Source organism: Filicampus tigris, chromosome 2 (assembly GCF_054856515.1).
Source record: "Filicampus tigris isolate MCC_2025a chromosome 2, RoL_Ftig_1.0, whole genome shotgun sequence".
NCBI lineage: Eukaryota > Metazoa > Chordata > Actinopteri > Syngnathiformes > Syngnathidae > Filicampus > Filicampus tigris.
Genome location: NC_141218.1, coordinates 21,622,606 through 21,641,989, shown reverse-complemented (window position 1 = coordinate 21,641,989; position 19,384 = coordinate 21,622,606). Strand labels below are relative to the sequence as shown.

The 19,384-nt window shown below is 41.8% G+C and overlaps 1 protein-coding gene across 1 annotated transcript in view; it reads left to right on the top strand.

The window, feature by feature from the left end:
- Nucleotides 1-18,097, top strand: part of ndst1a (N-deacetylase/N-sulfotransferase (heparan glucosaminyl) 1a) — a 56,157-nt gene extending 38,060 nt beyond the window's left edge. The window contains exons 2-15 of the mRNA XM_086023629.1: nucleotides 1,480-2,433; nucleotides 4,170-4,652; nucleotides 5,412-5,499; nucleotides 5,819-5,973; nucleotides 7,381-7,566; nucleotides 9,909-10,037; nucleotides 10,701-10,883; nucleotides 11,205-11,301; nucleotides 11,601-11,724; nucleotides 13,018-13,192; nucleotides 13,315-13,485; nucleotides 13,587-13,696; nucleotides 15,218-15,320; nucleotides 16,325-18,097. Of these exons, the coding sequence (XP_085879755.1) occupies nucleotides 1,888-2,433; nucleotides 4,170-4,652; nucleotides 5,412-5,499; nucleotides 5,819-5,973; nucleotides 7,381-7,566; nucleotides 9,909-10,037; nucleotides 10,701-10,883; nucleotides 11,205-11,301; nucleotides 11,601-11,724; nucleotides 13,018-13,192; nucleotides 13,315-13,485; nucleotides 13,587-13,696; nucleotides 15,218-15,320; nucleotides 16,325-16,444 (2,670 nt within the window). The 5' untranslated portion in view covers nucleotides 1,480-1,887 and the 3' untranslated portion in view covers nucleotides 16,445-18,097. The remainder of the gene's footprint in view (nucleotides 1-1,479; nucleotides 2,434-4,169; nucleotides 4,653-5,411; nucleotides 5,500-5,818; nucleotides 5,974-7,380; nucleotides 7,567-9,908; nucleotides 10,038-10,700; nucleotides 10,884-11,204; nucleotides 11,302-11,600; nucleotides 11,725-13,017; nucleotides 13,193-13,314; nucleotides 13,486-13,586; nucleotides 13,697-15,217; nucleotides 15,321-16,324) is intronic.
- The last annotated feature ends 1,287 nt before the right edge of the window (nucleotides 18,098-19,384 follow it).

Genomic DNA, 19,384 nt, shown 5'->3' with positions numbered 1-19,384 from the left:
CTTAAACAATGTATTCACATTTTTTTATTTCCTAACAGAGAAAAGCTGTTTGATTAGCTGTAAAGGGCAGTTTTGCCTGGATGGAATTTGCTTTGCATCAAAACCTACTCAGTTTTTAATGTTGCTTGCACCATCTTGCCCATAAATATTTTAACTTTGAAAAGGATTCTGGGAATGTATTACCCGGTGATGCGAAAACATCAAAGAAGTTGTTTTGTTTATTTAAAAAAGAAAATAAAGCCAAACCTTCTGTTCAGGTATTCAACCTCGTCTAGGAAAAATCTTTGTCAATGCAAAAGCTCTGCTTTCATGGTTCTCTGTCAAATGTTCAAACAATCAATTAGATGAGGTTACCTTTACATTCTGGTGAAGAAAATCATTTGTTCTAGAGTTATGCATGGATAATCAATAATGAAAGATCAGGAGAGAATGACGGACACAATTTAGATTCATTTGACTGGCTGAAAGAAGATTGCTTAACTTTGAGAGTCTCTCTGCGATTGAGACCTCCAGTCGAATTAATTTAGACTAATTCAAACTGGAAGTGCATACAGCATATTTATTTTACTTGCTTTTACTTTCTCTAAAAACTCCTTTTGTTTATGTTACTGTGGAGAAACCTGGGCCCAACCTGGCGTGGGGAAGTATGATTGCACTCGCACGGAGATGCAGACGTGATGTTGATCTTGGCTGCAAGGCTTGAGGGAGGAACGAGCATGTCTGTTGACCTTGATCACTTTAAATGGAAATTCTGCTGGCTCCATTTCACACACCCAATAGACTGTATAAACGTATAGTTATCTTTATAGGATTCTGTTATAATCTTTGTGGTGTTTTGCTCCACTCAGTCTGTGCAAAATCGATGCATTGATTGTAGCTGATGGGGCCCCATTGTGAGTGTTGTGCTAGTGTTGTGTGTCTGCTGTCATGCTTTTAACGTGAACCAATTTTTAATTAAGCTCCCATCAAACAAAAATGGTATTATCAAATCAATTCTGTGGTTGTCGGTGCCTGTTAATATTGTTGGTTTTGTTCTTATCATGACCTTGTGGTTTGTTTGTTTGTTCGGTGTGATTGCCCACTGCATTACATGGAAAAGTAATGATGCCCAGTCTCATTTCTCCGACAGACCTCTAAATAGAAATATTTTTTTTTGTAATGTAGAGCTTGAACCGGGATTTGCTGCACTCCAGTCTTTGTTGCCACTCATACTCTGCATATTAATTATGTGAAGCCTGCACTTTAGTGGGAGTTTACTTTTGCGTGCACGGACTGGGTGTTTGCGTAGGGGGAATTGGCACCTCTTTACTTTTGTGTAGGTGAGCACAAGAGTGCTGTGGAATGAACCTTTGGTGTGCGCTCACATGCTGTGTAAACGTCTCCCACAAAGCTTTAAACCCACACCAAAAAAACATGCCAAATCATTATTTTCATGGGCTGTACTAATAGTTAAATGCTTTTTTCTGTCTTGTTTTGCAGATATTCTGCTGCCAGGCTGACATTTGTCTCATGAGACCGTTCTCCAATCAAGAATATTAATCAAAACCTGCCCAAGACAAGGTTGGGAAGCTCACATGATGGGCAGGTGATGGGGTCTTCCTTCATTTTTACCCGCCACTGACTCGTCCTGTCAGCTTTCCCTCAGAGGCAGAAGTGTGTACCTGCGATCCAAGGCCCTCCACTTGTCTGCCATGGTGACATAAGCAGCATTGCAATATGAGGGACAGTCAACGTGAAACCATCTCATTTCTTTCTCCAGTAGCTGCTGCAGCTGCCACCTCAACACCTTTTGTGGTTTGTTCCAAAAAAGACTGATTTTTCGTTCGTGAACAGTCACAGCTGGCCGTTTTCAACCCTCCTGTGGGGGGAGCGGTGTGGCGAGAGACGATGCTGGGATGCGTGACTCGCCTCCGTCGGCTGGTCCGTCTCCTCCCTCTGCAGACGTCCCTCCTCCTCCTGTTTCTCTTCTGCACTGTCAGCGTCTTCATCTCGGCCTACTTCCTCTATGGCGTCAAGCGGGAGCTAGAGCCATCGGCGGTGGGCGTGTCAGGGGCAGAGGGAGCATCGGCCGACTCGGACGACCTAAGGGTCACGCCGTCTCGGCTTTTACCGCTGCGTAGCGTCTCAGGAGGCCCCGGGGTGGATCCTGCCGGGGCCAGGACAGATCCCGTAGTTCTGGTCTTTGTGGAAAGTCAGTATTCTCAACTGGGTCAGGAGATTGTGGCCATTTTGGAGTCTGGCCGGTTCCAGTACCGGACTGAGATATCGCCCGGGAAAGGGGACATGCCAACATTGACGGACAAGGAGAGAGGACGTTTCACACTGGTGATTTACGAGAATATTCTCAAGTACGTTAACCTGGACGCGTGGAATCGAGAGCTGCTGGATAAGTACTGTGTGGAATATGGAGTGGGCATCATCGGCTTCTTCAAGGTTAGGACATTACACCACAGTCCGTCTACCTCCTTCACTCTGCTCCCCCCCCAGCCTTAACTCACACCTCCGGCCTTGTCCATCTGTCGGTGCCATCTTAAAGCAGATGGGATTTACGGGGTTGGAAAAATCAGCTTGGTTCAATATCACCTCGTCCCCTTTCACGCCGTCTCATGTCGTGTGCTTTATTCGGAAGTCTGGCCACCGCCTCTTTGTCCTCCTGTCTTTCTTATCTCTTTGTTTTATTTTGTCCTAAAATATAGTTCTGTCTCTCCATTGCACTCTTCCCTTCCCATAGTCTAATAGCCCAAGAGCAGTTTTCACGTCTTTGTCCCCCCCCCCCCACACACACACTTTTGAGGCATGGAAGAATATAGAATGAGGGAGATGCATACGTATCTCCCTCATTCTATATTCCAAAATATAGGACCCAACACTTGATTTATTTCTTTAAAAAATGAGGCCTTTTGCATCAATGGGTTGTGGACTAAAACTTTTTTTTTTATTGTGAGCTGTTCAAAATATTAGGAACTAGGGCTGCTCAATTATGAAAAAAATATTAATCACGATTATATTGGTAATAATTGAAATCACGATTATTCAAACGATTATTTTTTGCTACAAAACAAGAACAGGTTTAAACATGTAAAAAATATTAAGACAAAATTTTGACCAAAAAAAAGTTGAGTAGGAGTGTGTGCAGTGTGACTTGCAGGGTTCGGGCTGGTTGGCTAGCTAGCTAGCTAGCTAGCTAGGAGAGGGCGGCACGGCGGAGCAACTTGTGTGGGCATGCCTCAAAACAACTCAAAATTAGTATTAATAACCATTTTTTACGATTATGCCAATTTTGTAATGGTAGAGTGTAATAATCGTAATTGAATTTTGATTAATTGCACAGCCCTATTAGGAACCACGATAGATGATAATTTCATGTATTTTATTTTTTTTTATCTATTGAAAGAAGTTAGCATTGCAGTGTGGAAAATGTTTTGTTTTTGTTTTCCATACACCAAGTTAGGTCATGTTTTCTGCATTACATCATATTTATTTTTTTTAAAATTCATATTATTATTATTGCATTAAACACAATATTTACATTCACATCAAACGGGCTTCTCATAAGGGTTCTACTTTTATACACTCAGGTAGTGGGGCTTTTCAATGACATAAGACCATGTTCCTGCATGCTTAGAAACACATTGATCATGTGAATTGTTGTGAATACGAGAAGGGGCATGCTGAAGTGTTTCTCACTGACAGGATTAAAATTCTATTTAAAACATCACATACAATTTCCTGTCAATAAGCTGTCAATGAATATTTAATGTAATAGCATGTGTTAGTAGAGTAGTAGAATAGATGATGGTGCATGAAAAACACCTCGACACACAAAAGCACCTAAGTGGAAGTTTGCAGCCATGGCAATGAAGACGTGAGTGACCTGGAGAATGGGGATTGTAGGAGAGGAATGTTTCAATGAATACGAACGCTGAACCCTCCCGTCTTTGAATGTTAAAGGACACAGCAGGAGGCTTATTCATTTTGTCTGCAGTCTCAGATCAGAGCAGATTGAGCATAGCAGGTAGAAGCTGCCTCATGCGTTCACATCCGAGTAGGCCTGACATCCCTTATTTCACACATGATGGGAGGAAAATGGGAATTATACCCGATACATTTCTGTCCTCGTCACTGTGTTGTGTGATGAATTGGTGTGATTTCTCTCTTCTTTTGATCAGGCCAATGAGAACAGTCTGCTGAGCGCACAGCTGAAAGGATTCCCCCTGTTTCTCCACTCCAACTTGGGTCTAAAGGACTGCACGGTCAACCCCAAGTCACCCTTGCTCTTTATCACCCGATCCGGGCAGCCGCTGCCCGGGCCTCTCCCTGGAGATGACTGGACCGTCTTCCAATCCAACCACTCGACGTACGAGCCCGTGTTGCTGGCCAAGACCCAATCGGCCGAGAGCATTCCGTCCATGGGACAGAATGCTGCTCTGCTCCCTTCGGTGGTGCAGGACTTGGGCCTTCATGATGGCATCCAGAGGGTCCTGTTTGGGAATAACTTGGTCTTCTGGCTTCATAAGCTGGTGTTTGTGGATGCCGTGGCCTTTCTTACCGGGAAGAGGCTCTCGTTGTCCCTGGAACGCTACATCCTGGTAGATGTGGATGACATCTTTGTGGGAAAAGAGGGCACCCGCATGAAGGTGCCTGACGTAAAGGTGGGTTTGCGTGTGTGTGTGTGTGTGTGCGTGCGTGCGCGCGCACCGTGCACGCTTGTCATTCTAAGTGGAACAACTGTAAAACTCAATTCACTTTTAAAATGTATCACACAGTAGTTGTCAACCATCTGTTTGCTGTAATAAAAAGTTACCTCTCGGTGGCACGCCGCGCCAGTCATATTGACAGCGCCTCTTCTCTATCGGCTTTTCCTTTTGAATGCGTTTGTCCCTGTAGGCCGTTCAAAGCTGACAGGCCCAACTCTCACACAGTCACAGAAGCTCCACAGCGATGAATATTTCAGGGGCCCGGGGACATAGAAAGAATGTTGAAAAGCTCCTTACCCGTGTCCCCTCGCAGTGGAACAGACCCCCTCACAAGTTGAGGTAGAGGATGTAGGAAAAGTTGTGGAGGAGATGCACAAAAGCTTCCTCGTGGGCGACGCCGCAGCCAACTTTTAGGAATACATCGCGCCATGACAAGATGGTGAAATGTGTGAGCGGGTGTGTGCTGGGAGTGTCAACCAGCGAGCAGATCAAATGAAGCAAACACCCCAAATCAGAGGAGAGCCAAATATCAAACGGAATGGAGGAGAGGAGTGAGTGAGGCAACAGGGAAGGGTCGGTGGATGTTTACTGAAAGCAAGCTAACAGGATGAAATATGCATGCGGGCCCGTGTGCGTCGTCGTCGTCGTCTCTGTGCTGCCTCATCAATGCGCTCGCTCCTCGCTCACACTCGTCTCCTCCCACTGTGTGTTCAGGCCCTGCTGGAAACGCAGAGGGAGATGCGCACCCATGTTCCCAACTTCACCTTCAATCTGGGCTTCTCAGGGAAATTCTTTCACGCTGGTAAGGCTCCTCGTGCGACGAGCAAGACCATGACACTGAATAAAATAACGCTTTGATGTGGTGGATTTGGAGCTCATATTTTTATTCCTCTTAATCACCTTTACACCCTGAATTTTTGTGTTCTCTTTTCTTAACACCTTATCATCTACGTCCTGCCGCACTAATATTTGAACTGTGCTCTTCTGACTCATTCCTTTCTCAAATCATTCACCCCATTTCACCTTCCCTCTTTCTTACTTTTTTTTTCCTATTTTGAACACTTCCTCTTAACCTCCCCTTACCATCCTCCTCGCCCCGCCCACCTCCTCTGAATATTCAGGATCAGATGAGGAAGACCTGGGCGATGACCTGCTGCTTTCCTATGTGAAGGAGTTCTGGTGGTTTCCTCACATGTGGAGCCACATGCAGCCGCATCTCTTCCACAACCAGTCTGTGCTGGCTGAGCAGATGCTGCTCAACAAAAAGTTTGCCGTGGTGAGTTGATGTTGGGGGGGAATAAGGGAGGGTGCAGTACATGCCATCAAAAAAGAGGAAGGAGGTTTCCTGAGCATTCTGCCTTGTTTAGTTTTCCTTATCTCATCTGACACGGCTGACTTGGCATTATAATCACAACTATCTTAGCTCCCATCTTCCATTTTCAAGCAGCCATAGTGACAAGGTTTTGCTATTTAAACACATGGAAAAAAGTATATTGTTACACCTTTACACACCTTTTAGAATTGGTGTCAGTGGCATAGTATGTGCCACAGTTCTGTGTTTTAAAGATATCATCTATTGCTGTTGGTGAGGGGTGGCAAAAATTCAGCTCAGTGCGTGATTGCATTCCTTCGGGGGGGGACCTGCATCGAGAGGTTCTTGGCACTCCAGAGACACCAGCAAGCTTTAAATACCTGCTTGCTGATCATCAGTGGCTTTTTAACAGCTGCTCTCGTGCATTTGCCTCATGGAAACTTTGCTTAAGACGCCTATATTGGAACTAACTCATTTGCTCTTTGAGTCGCGCACAAATGATGTCACAGCACCATGATTTTAAAAAAAAAATGTCTATTGTTTGTTTTTACAAAGCATTGGGCTGTTCCGCGATTGTCATCAGCAGAAAGAACCTATTTCCCCATTATGCTTCAAAACTGTGACAGCCTCCGTTAGTGATTTTTTTTTTTTAGTTTTTTTCCTTTGAGTCGGCTCACCAGTAACATGAATTAGCAAACCCGTCTAAGGTTGATATCAGTTGATATCGATAGAAAGGAGAAACTAGCATATCTCCGCTGTCGGATGAAAACCTCGTATGTCAGAATATGGTCAATTTAATATTTTTAAGTGTTGTAAACCTTTTCCACCCGTTAGCAACGATATGCAAAACCTTCCTCGTAGAATAATTTGGAACACAGTGAATTTGTCCCAGAGACCATACGGCTCTTTGATTTTTAGTGAGCTTTCGTTATTTTACAATTACAAAAAAAAAAGGAATGAGGAATTTCAAACAAAACATTTTTGTTTTATTTTCGGTTTAGGAATGCAAATAACTTATTTGACATCATCAACCAGAAATTTTTTTTTGCATCTCTTTTATGCATTTGAAATTTCACAAATAATTGTATTTTAGCACTAAAAATATCCTTTTGTTTGAAGAGATTCTGGAAACTTATCCAACCGCAGAAACGCCCAAAAATGATTTTTGGCAATTACCAGTGCTCTTCATTTAGGGCAGCGGTGGCATAAACCTCTCATTGTGTGCTGGTCTAATACATTTCTAGTTGTAATACACTGCAGACTTTTTGCAGACTCTCACTGTACCTTTTAATTCTAAGAGTGTAGAGGCCTGATTTAAAACCCAGGTCGTTCCTGACCTTTTCCCTCTCCCATTGTTCCCTTGATGTCCAGGAGCATGGAATCCCTATCAACATGGGCTATGCTGTGGCACCGCACCATTCAGGCGTCTACCCTGTCCACTTGCAGCTGTATGACGCCTGGAAGAAGGTTTGGAGCATCAAAGTGACTAGCACCGAGGAATACCCGCACCTCAAGCCGGCGCGCTTTCGGCGAGGTTTCATCCACAGCGGCATTAGCGTAAGAGCACTTTTCTTCCACACCCAGGCATCCACGAGGCCTCATTACCTCGTTACCTCTGGCGTCTGGCCATCCATCCATCAACGTTCTCCTTCACCGTTTACATGCGCTATCCTTCATTCATTAATGATCTCCTTCCTTCCACCTCCTCCAGTTATTTTGCATTCACCTCTTTCTTGGCCAGCAATAAATCTCGTCCTATATTCTTCAGTGCGCAAGATGACACTGTAGCCTTCCTCGCATGAGACATCTGCCTGAGTACAGCTGTCCAGTATAACGAAGACTAGCATCTGTACATCACCAGCTGCCCCTTAAAAGTGGTTACAGCCAACAGTAACTAAAGCTACAATACAATGATTATCATACATACTGTAAACAATACTTTTTCACAGAATAATATTTTTCAAAAATTGCGGGTGCTCTACCGACTACGCCATCAGCTAGCACAACTTTGTCGATGAATGAACATGCCACGTCCTCTTGGAAAACAGCTAATCAAGTCAATCTTACTATAAATTCACTTGCATTTGATGATTTATTAAATGTACCTTAGTTGTGCTTACTAGTACACGTCACACTGTGACAAGAAATAATGCTAATTTGACAAGGTGGGACACCAACCCACTATGACGTACGTGGCTCTCAGTGCTAGCAGAAAATATGAAACAAATAGATTTTCTCATCGTGCGTAATTTACAGCATTGCGCAGCATTGAATTTCAAACAATAATGCTAGGCTAATAATCATAGCCTATTTAGCTAAATCAAATAAAATGTTATTTATATAGCACTTTTCACACATGAACAGCACTTTGAGTTGCATTCTTAATAAAAACATCAAAATACAACATAAAAAGAAGACCCTTTAAGGGCCTTCCTTGTTAAAAAAAAAAAAAAAGTTACTCTAGAGCCCTGGAATTGTTGATGGAGGCTTGTTGTTAGGCTTGTCTTTTTAAATGGTTTGTGATTTGATGAGCAGCACCAGAGCCTTCTGCCTTGCGCCACAGAAATTTGTTTGAACAGACTTGTTGTAGGGTTGGGAATCTATGGGTACCTCACGATTCGATACGATTACAATTCAGAGGCCCACAATCTGATTCAATTACAATTCCGAGTCCTATGATTCGATGCGATTCTGTTTCCAATGCATCACTACATTGGCTTTCATTTTATAGTCCATGCAAAACATGGGTACCTTTTTCAAAACAAAAAAACTCAAGGAAGAAAAAGGATTTAGATTTCACACTTTGACTTCGCTGCGCTCGTATGTGGTTTTGCTTGTTCCGCCATCTTGTCACGTATTAGCTTAGCCTAGCACAGACACCTGACGTACAAACGCACTTAATCACTTGCGCATGCTTTTGTTTTTTTTCTTTTTTATTTAAACTTTAAATATCAATTATTAATACCTATGAATAGATTCAGAATCTTGTTAATACGCCGAACGATGCATCGAAAAAACGATCGTTCCCACCCCTAACTAGTTGGATGTCATTTTTGGCGTAATATACAGCCATCAGTAATTGTTCATTGCCTCAATTATGGCTATGCTACAATCTGCTTAGAATAAGCAGTACCAAAAATGGATGGATGGATGGATGGACAATAAACGTATATACCGCAGACTGTATTTTGACACCAAATTTAAAAAATGTGCAGACTTTTGTTTTGGCACGTCACAAAAATCACAAATAGTCGAGGTGTTCTTTGAAAAACTGAAGACAGGTTTAAAAATGCACAGTATGTGTAAAGAGTTGTCTTTGTGACTGCCAAACCGCAAGTATGCGGGGGTCCACTGTATTAAATTGCCTAATCAGAATCAGAACCGAATAAATTACATTCAAAATGTTCAAAAGGAACCAAAAATAATCGTATCTTCTTCTGTCCGTGGGTGACCTTCATAGCTGATGGAAAACTGTGCAGCCTCAGTCCAGTTTCTTTGTAGTCTTGGCATTCAGCGGGGCCCTGTGTGGTCTCTGCGCTGTCCTCCCCGTCCTTGAGGTAGTCTGAATGGACTCGTCTCCCCTGCTTAGCGATGATTGATATGCAGTCCCCCAGACACTTCAAACTGTAAATGCAATCCCATCTATTTCCATACAGACGTGGATGTGAATGAGAGGTTTGCTTTGGCTAGATGAGTTGCTTAATATGGACGTTATTGGGAGCAAACAATATATGGGCTAACTGCCAGGAGTCCGAGCTGCACGGCTCTCCGTCTCAGCGGAGGGCTGACAATGTGTGTTTTTAGTTGGATGAAAGCATTTGGTGTGTACTGTGTGCGTGCGTGGTTTTTATTTCATTTCCGCCAGTCGGTTTGTTGACTTTATGTGTGTGTTCTCACAGGTGCTGCCCAGGCAGACGTGCGGTCTTTTCACACACACCATCTTCTATAAAGACTACCCAGGCAGCCCCAATGAGCTGGACAAGCTCATCAACGGGGGAGAACTCTTCCTCACGGTTCTGCTGAACCCAGTAGGTCCAAACGCAGCGTTTGCCTGACACGTTCGGGAGCTCGCTTAACCGGTGATGTTAATCTGAATTTAAATAAGGGGCAGAAAAATGACTCACCGGTGAGTCATTCGGCGACACATTTTTGTGCTTTGCTGTGCTCTATAGTTGTCTCTCGTGTGCTTATTCCAAATGTGTTTCACCCTGTTCCACACAACTATGCATTCTGGTTATCTTGCCCTTTACTAGCTAATCACACAAAGATTTACTGCTTGCACTAAAAGTTGCAGTAGCAGTTGCATATTTGCTGCCTTACTATCTTCATCGCATCCCAGCTGTTGGCCTTCTCCAGCCATACGTCATCCTGAAAATTAATTCCAGTCTGTGTCCTTGTGGCGTCTAGTCCGGTATTGGGGGTTCTCTGACCATAATTGATTTTGTTTTATCTCCAAAATCGGAGTATTATGTAGCGATAGGGTTTCAATGATGCTGAGTGGTTTTCTTGGATTCCATAAAATGGAGAATGTTGTGTTTTAAAATCTGCTTTTGTCTCAAAGCTACTAAGAATTCATCAGTTTTTCCATTAGAGTGTTTTGTCACTGTTTGGCTGATCCTTTCTGACCTCAACAACTGTTTTTCATCGCACAGTTTAATCTTCCCTTCTGACAGCAACTTCTCTCCCAACAGATCAGCATCTTCATGACCCATTTGTCCAACTACGGGAACGACCGTCTTGGCCTCTACACTTTTAAAAGCCTGATGATGTTTGTCAAGACCTGGACAAATTTGAAGATGCAGACCCTCCCGCCAGTGCAGCTGGCCCAGAAATACTTCAGCCTGTTCCCATCTGAGAGAGATCCACTCTGGCAGGCGAGAACACAGCGCTGATTTGGGATTGTTTTCCTTTTTTGTTTTTCCAAAGCCACTTTTCGCTTTCTTTCACTTATGCTTTAGTGGGCCAATTTAAAGGGCAGTAATTGCTAGTTTTGTTTTAAAGGGGTTACATTCAGTCAAAAAGAAATTGGTCGGTAATTGTTGGAAGCCATTATTTCGATGAATCTTCCGTGGCATCAAGCAGTCATTCAACTGTGCTTTAACATATTCATTCATTTGCTGTTTTCATTTTCGTGAATTTACTATTTTTATTGGGCTTTCTTTTTTTTTTTTTTTTTTTTGGTTTTATGACTACAGGATCCATGTGAGGACAAAAGGCATAAAGACATCTGGTCCAAAGAAAAAACATGTGACCGCTTCCCCAAACTACTCGTCATTGGGCCTCAGAAGACAGGTGAGAAGCTGTCCTTCATCCCCACCTACAGGTTGCCGGCAACATGATGCCGCGTCCTCCTGTCGGTTAGCCCTGAAAGCATCTGATTAGCTCTCAGGAAATTAGATATTGCTTCTTCAATGGGCACCGGTTTGTTATTAAGGTGTTACTGCTCTGTTATGCAGTTTCCATTAACACAAGTGTCAGTCTTCACTGTACGAGGTACAAAGTAATTGGATTTGCCCTCTCTTAATCCTCTTTTCTTGCTCTTTATTTCCTCCCTGCTGTCAACTCCACTCTGTCTTTTTCTGTCCTCTCAGGCACAACGGCGCTCTACCTGTTTCTTAGCATGCACCCCGACCTTACCAGTAACTACCCAAGCAAGGAGACTTTTGAGGAGATCCAGTTCTTCAATGGCCACAACTACCACAGAGGCATCGATTGGTAAGAAGGCACACTCAGGTCATAGTGCAAACTATGTGCTGTTTTGCAGTTGTGTTATGTTCTTTCAGAAGATGCCACAAGATGGCGCCAAAACCCCGTCTAATAGAAAAATAGTCCTACTTGGGGCATCTTGGAACTATGATGAAATGACACGTCTTGACTAAGCAACAAGTTTTACAAGTCGGCGAGGAGCTAAGTTTAGCCCAGGAGGCGGAAGATGTTCCGAGAGTCGTTGCTGCATTTACATGCACACTTCGAGTATAAAATAATATAATATAAATAATAGAATTAAAAAATAATAATAGTACAATCATCTGTAAGCCACTTTTTTAGCTAATTCACTGCCAGCCTTTTTTCAAAGCGGCGTTCCCTATTGTCAGCCATTTTAGAACATTTGGACTGATATTTCAAAGCCCATAAAATGAAGTTTTAGCTTTTTACATTTTTAGTTAGCAGTAGAACATAGGTTGATTGCACCAGAAACACCTGCTTCTAACCAAAAAGTGGAGAAAACAAGTTTTTGGTGAAAAAAAAAACATGTCAAGCAGAACAGGGATTTTGGGAAGCATTGTCAAATTGTTTCATATATTTTTAAGTTACACATGATTCAATAATGTATTCACCAGTTTAACTGCCTGTGTGCTAAGTTAATTATAAATGACGAAAAGTGCAATGATTGGCCATATTGAAGAATAATTACAGTATGTAAAAAAATAGATAAAAAAATACCGGTTTGTGAAATGATGCACCTCAGACTCTTTCTAAAGTGGGTATTTTGAAAATAAGAACAGACAGATGTTCCAGAGATGAGTCATGTCAAATGGTATTATGCCACAGAGGAGAATTTGATTGCAGCCTGCCATTTAAAAGCATATTTATTCCAACTTAACTGGGAAGACAGCAGGATGGCAGTTCTGTGCAAATTGTTGAATTCTACTGTGAAAATAATGTAAAGCAACAGTCTAGTGATTATAAGGGAATTTCTGTGCAAACGGTGCATTAGAAATGTAAATTTATACCAGGGACGACCACCACAAACGCACTCATTAATGAAGGACACCCCCAAGCTAACTGATATTTACATCTACCCACAGCCACACATTTGCACGGAATTTCAAAAGGTTCAATGAGAAAAGCGTCAAAGAGAGTTCAGGATTGAAAAGCTTTTCCCTCTGCATCTGATGCTTAGTGGGCGTCAAACTGTGTGTGCGGGGAACGGCAGCATCCACAGAAAACAAATTGCACCTGATCAACTGTGACCGCCATTAACTCCCAGTGTTTGTGTGCTGTCAGGTATATGGAGTACTTCCCGCTGCCCTCCAACGCTAGTTCTGACTACTACTTTGAGAAGAGTGCCAACTACTTTGATTCTGAGGTGGCTGCTCAGAGGGCCGCGGCGCTCCTGCCCAAAGCCAAGATTGTCACCATCCTCATCAACCCAGCCGACAGAGCGTACTCTTGGTACCAGGTGGGTAGGACCGATGATACCACGCCTCATTAGATCCAGTACACCTTTCAAATGACGAACATTTTGGCATCTTGGCTGAAGCTGTGCGGTTTCGAATGAAACAATCAATTTCACACTCACAGCACCAAAGAGCCCACGATGATCCTGTAGCGCTGAAATTCTCGTTCCATGATGTCATCACCGCCGGCCACGAGAGTCCGGCCAAGCTCCGGGTCCTCCAGAATCGATGTCTGATGCCAGGCTGGTACGCCATGCACCTGGAGCGCTGGCTCAACTACTACCATTCCAGCCAGGTATGGACAGTATACTGTATGTAGTCAGGCATCCATTGAACCATTGCGCTACACAAAGAGATGACTTTTCTCTTCTACAATGTTTGTGTCATCTTACCCAGCTGCTGGTCTTGGATGGGCAGATGCTGAAAAGCGAGCCCGCCTCGGTTATGGATAAAATCCAGAAGTTCTTAGGCTTAACTAACATCATCAACTACCACAAGATCCTAGCGTGAGTATGCACCTGCTTGAATCCTTCACAGTGGAACCTCAAAGGTAGAATACATATCTGTTCTGGAATACTCACCAACCACCAATTTGCTAGAATTTGTAAACAGTTTGGGGGGGGAGTAATGGAATGAGGAACATAGTACTTAAGTAAAATTATTTGCTAATAGAACAGGAACATTTAAGCAAACTAGCTAGCTAGTACGCCCACCGCCACCCCAAAAAAGCATAATACTGTATGTGTATTTATACAACCTACACCTATAGAATTATGGTTTTCTTATATTAAGATAATCTTATTCCCAGTAGTATAATATCTATGGAACAAGTGACAAAGGTTAAAAGGAGAGCCACAGCCGCCATTGTGTGTTAACCCATTAAGGCCTAAAGCACCTTTCTAAACATCTCTTTAAAACCTAAGGCCATCTTTGGAATCATCCTCGAAAACCTGAAAAAAGTTTTCCCGGAAATTCAACACCAAGAAAATAAATAATATCTCAGCCCCTGTCGCAGATAAAACATAATTCCAAAAGGAATTGAAAGCTTAGATTTGTGGCATTCAAACTGTCCCATGTTTATTAATCGTTACTGTTTGAATCAAAGATGTAAAAATAACTTAATTTTTTTAACAGTGCAAGAGAAGCATTATTTTAAATTTTTTAAAAATCGAGTGGTAAATACCACCCTCTATTCTGTTACAAAGACATCGATATCGTCATTGTCTACAAACATATATCGTAACCATATTTCACATTGGACTGGTTCCACTGGTTCAAAGTCCACAAGCGCGTCGTCTTTTTCACTTCGACGGCGTCCGCCATTACTGGCGGACATTACCGACATCCTTCGAGGAGTCACGACAATTATTTTTAGTCCAGTTTAGATCATACTTATTCGTTTTTATCACATTTGGTCAACCTCATCCCGTTTTTACTAAGTCAAGTTTTAGTCGACTATAAGTTGAGCATTTTAGTCTTTTAGTCCAAGAAAACAATTTTACTAGTCTAGTCTTAGCCAACAATAATTGTTAACATTTTAGTCATTTTAGTTTTTGTTAACTTACTACAATGTCTTTGGGGTGAACTGCGATGTGTCATTTCAGGTTTGCTGTGTTTTTCCTCGCTATCTTATTGTGCCCACATTCCTTCCCTTCTACTAAAATCAAGCATCCCATGTTTTCCTCCCCTTAAGTATAGCGGAAATGTGTCCATAGCATTCACATTAAAGCTTCATTTTTATGCATGGTTATTTTGCCGTGACTGGCAACTCACTACCTAGTGACCTAGCGTTATTTTGCCATGAATTGCGCAAAAATTTAGTAGAGCGAGCGGTAATTACCGCCAAGAAATCATATTCCTTTTTAATTAATTAATTAATTTTTGTCCCGTCCTTGCTGGTGAACTAATAGGTCCGTAGATTTTAGCCCTGTTTTTGCACTTAGTCTTCTATACGCAGGCCATATTAACACTTAAATGTATAATACATGAGATGTTTTGGGTTTTTTGTGTTTTTTTTTCTGATACAGGTTTGACCCCAAGAAGGGTTTCTGGTGCCAGCTGCTGGAGGGTGGGAAGACAAAGTGTCTGGGGAAAAGTAAAGGGCGCAGGTACCCTGACATGGATCCTGAGGTATGATCATTTTAACCTTGGCATTTACCCACGCAACATAGACAAAAGTATTTGGACTCCTGGGCTGTAAAAGTTGAGTGAAAATCAGGATCGCCACAAATGACTTTTTTTGCTAGTCGATTAGTCACCAATAGTAGTCACAATTAGTCTTCTAATTGGATCTTATGAATATCGCACCATCAAGCAGCTGCTCTTATAAAACCACCATTATCTTACAGCTAAAATTCTTTAAGGTACAGCATGCCCAAATTAAAAATTAAGACATTCAGGATGATAATACATTTAACTTTGGTTAAACTTTGCAGCTTGTAGCAACATTCCTGACATGTTTTAAAGGATGGTGCAACTTAAATCGGAGGCGATACTGTCGCCTTAAAATTTTTAACTATAAATATCTAGTACATTTTAAAATGAAACATTCCAAAAACATTACACTATGCATAGTAGCACAATGAATACTGTATAACTATACAAGTAAAAAAAGAAATTGTGTTTTTGAAACGTTTTTTTAATGTAGAAGTGATCATTAAAATTGGGAATGGCACTGTGCTAAAGAAAACTAAAGTAGAAACTTTAATTGGTTTTATTGATTTTTATTTCATCTTTATTTATCCCACAACGTGCTTCCTTTTTAAATGCTCGTGTATCGCGCCATGCTGCCAGAAAGGCAGGTTGGCATTAGATTGTTTGTGGTGAAATGCACCCTAACCTTCAGACCTCGTTGCTATCGAGACACAATATAATCAAATATACATACAGTATATATCAAAAATAAATCCTACCAACTGACCGAAATGAATCAGCTTTTATTTTCTTGGTCCAAATTGCAGCCTTTTGCAATTTGAAAATTGCATTCTACTACATTGCGATGTCAATTTGAATTCAATTAATGGTTCGACCCTCGTCGGAAGCATAGGATTGTTCCAAATGTCTTAATTAGATCAAGGTCTAGGCGGAGCCCAGATTGATTGAATTAGCTAATCTACTCCCCCTCTTTCCTTCAGTCTTTGGCATTCCTCAGGGAGTACTACAGGGATCATAACATTGAGCTGTCCAAGCTGCTGTACAGGATGGGTCAGCCGCTCCCCAGCTGGCTCAGAGAGGAGCTAGTCCACACCAGGTAGCAACCCAACCGGGGAGAGAAAAGCAGCCCCGCACGTTCGACACCGCCTCGGCGCCGCCACCACGTTGAAGGAGACCGTTACTCGATAAGGCTCTGAGGATGGGACGCCCAGCTGGAAGTCAAAACAATCACTTCTGCATCTGTGATCTTCCATAAAGTGTAGGAAACTAATGGGCTGGTGAGCAATTGGATTCAAAGATGGAGCTCTCCTCTCTCCGAGCTTGGAGATGCCGTGAACCTTTCAGTATGATAAGGCAGGACCTCGAAGTCCTCTTCACGCCCTTGAGGAAGAAGCGTAATGAGGAGGAGGGACTGCATTCTCTCGCTCACCCCCACCCTCCCTCCATGGTCGAACCTTCTCTCCCACGCATGAACTTGGAACGAAAAGAGCAACAACGTACCGCGTGCGAAGGCTGAGTTTCAGATTCAGTCTTCACCATTTCAGTTCTGGAAATGGACCACAGCCAAAACCTGCGTCAAAGTGCTGATGTTTCAAAGCACGGAACTTTACGCCGAGGAACAAAAAGACATTTGATGTAAATGCCTTTTGAAACATGAGGAACTTTGGACATCTGGCTGCATGTTGTAGCCTTCTTTTGATAGGCCTTGCTAGAATCTTGTAATTCCATTTACAAATGCCAGGACATACTCTCCATTGGACTATTACCATTTGGATGTTTTTTTTTGTTTGTTTGTTTGGTTTTTTTTTGTTTTTTTTTTTTTAGAAAGACTGTTTTATTTTTGTTTTACTCAGACGTTGTTCTGTAGAGTTGTGATACTTGTAGAATGTACCGAAACTATACATCAGATTCCTCCTTCAGACCGAATGCAGGGGACGTCAAACTGCTGCCTGCCATCACTTGACCACTGAATGGTGCGAAAGCAGGAAGTGATGGACTCATGTCGAAAGCACAATATTTAACGGTACTCAACATACAGTACATCTAACTGGATAGCACACGAGCATTTGGTTAACCAGTCCAATATGTGAAGATCATAAGCTAGCTGCTCTGTGAGAGACTCAGACAGTGTAAAGAACACGTTTTCCCATGCTTTTCTTATCTTTTCTCTCATTTTGTGTAATGAATTAGTCAGCGACGGAGTGTAAAAAGATGTCTCTTTGGAAAATGTGTCAAGTTGTCAAGACAAACGTTCCCACAATCGGCCCAGCGACACCGCACCAGACGTTTTGTTTTGGGGTTTGAAGGTGTTATCACTGCAACTAGATGTCAAAAACAGAAAACAAAAAGCTGCTCTTACCGCAATAGTTTTGTACAAGGTTCTGATGCAAGAAAAAAATGCACACGGCAGTCGTTTTTTTTTTTTTTTTCTTTTTCTCCCTGACTGTAAATGTACATAACTGGCTCCCCTTTGGTAGACCTAAATTATTTGAATGTGTTTGGCTCTCCATTGGTGCGCGACGTCAGTGCTGTAGGGAAATTCAATGCAATCGTTTCCTCCCATGTCCTCTCACTGCCAACTGTTGTCTCCATATAAAGTATTAACGTGATAACACATAACAGCAATGATGGTACTAATAATATCCTGGACTGTATGATAAAGATTTGTAATTGTTGTCAATAATTTTTACAGTGTAACTAATATTGTCGGTGCTTTTTAATTTGCAAATAAAACACCACTGTATTTTTCACAATTGGGATGTTTTTTTTCCTCGCTACGCTCTTTATTGTTGTGAAATTCACTTTTGGATTCAGATTGCATAATGGGAACATAATCTTTATTTCTCCTAAACTTTAGGATTTTTTTCCATTTACTTACAATGTAGCAACTTGCAAAATAAAAGTCATATTTGGTAACCGTATCTTTCCTATGGAACTGAAAAAAATGTGCTAAGAGAAATTATGCTATTTTAATCTTTTTTTTTTTTTTTAACTTACATTTAGACAAAGTTCCCTGTTCACAAGTACTTTGTATTTACACAATTTCTCAATGCATTCATATCTAATGTTGTAGAGCAGAGATTGGCAACTCGAGGCCCGTGGGCCGTATATGGCCTATGCACAAACTCTGTGCATGGCCCCCCAATTGATCAAAAACATTTTTTTTTTTTAACTTTTGAGGGGAAATTACAAAAATTATTCCTCTGCTACAGTGGACCCCTGCATATTCACGGTTTGGCACCTGCGGATTTACCTATTTGTGTTTTTTTTTTTTCTTTCCCCCCACAATTTCATCAATATATTTTATGTTTTTGTTTTTTAGGGAGGAGCAATTTCCCGTTTTTTTTCGGTGGGGTGGGGCATAATGTATATTGGAGGTTTATGTGCTTTTTTTAAAGAATTTTTGGGTGGTTACAAAAGCCCTTCAATGGCGTCAATTATTTAAAATAGGATTTTTTTTTTCATCAGGCTAGGACAGGGATGGATAGCTTAAGTGCTGGAGGGGGCCACAATTTTTCATCAGTGCTACTCAGTGGGGCCACTTAGGACGACGCATTTGCTAACTAGATGGCTATCTTAGATATGGACAAAATACGTGCATATGCCACTTGTGTTTTAAATTTGTGACATTTTTATTCTTTGATAGCTAAACTTTAATACAACATACTGTATACCGTATAGCTAAGATACTGTATAAGCAGCAGAAACTGCATTCATTATGTTTTGGTCAATCACAGCATTAAAAAGGAAGTCAACTCATACATTGTTTTTTCAAGAATATGTTCTATGCAAACCCACTAGTTGAAACAGGGAATTCTGATAAATATTGCATTTGTGGAATAAGTGTTAATCCATTTGTTTTTAGCCATCTCTGGGGGCGGCCAGAGACTGAAAATGGCATCATGACTGCTCACAAGGACCAATCACGGCTCAGATTCAGAAAACAGGTCAGCCGTAATTGGGCGTTGTGAGCAGTTGTGATGTCATTTTCAGTCGACAGAAGACAAAATGTCCGCCCCCAGAGATGGCTAAAAACTAAT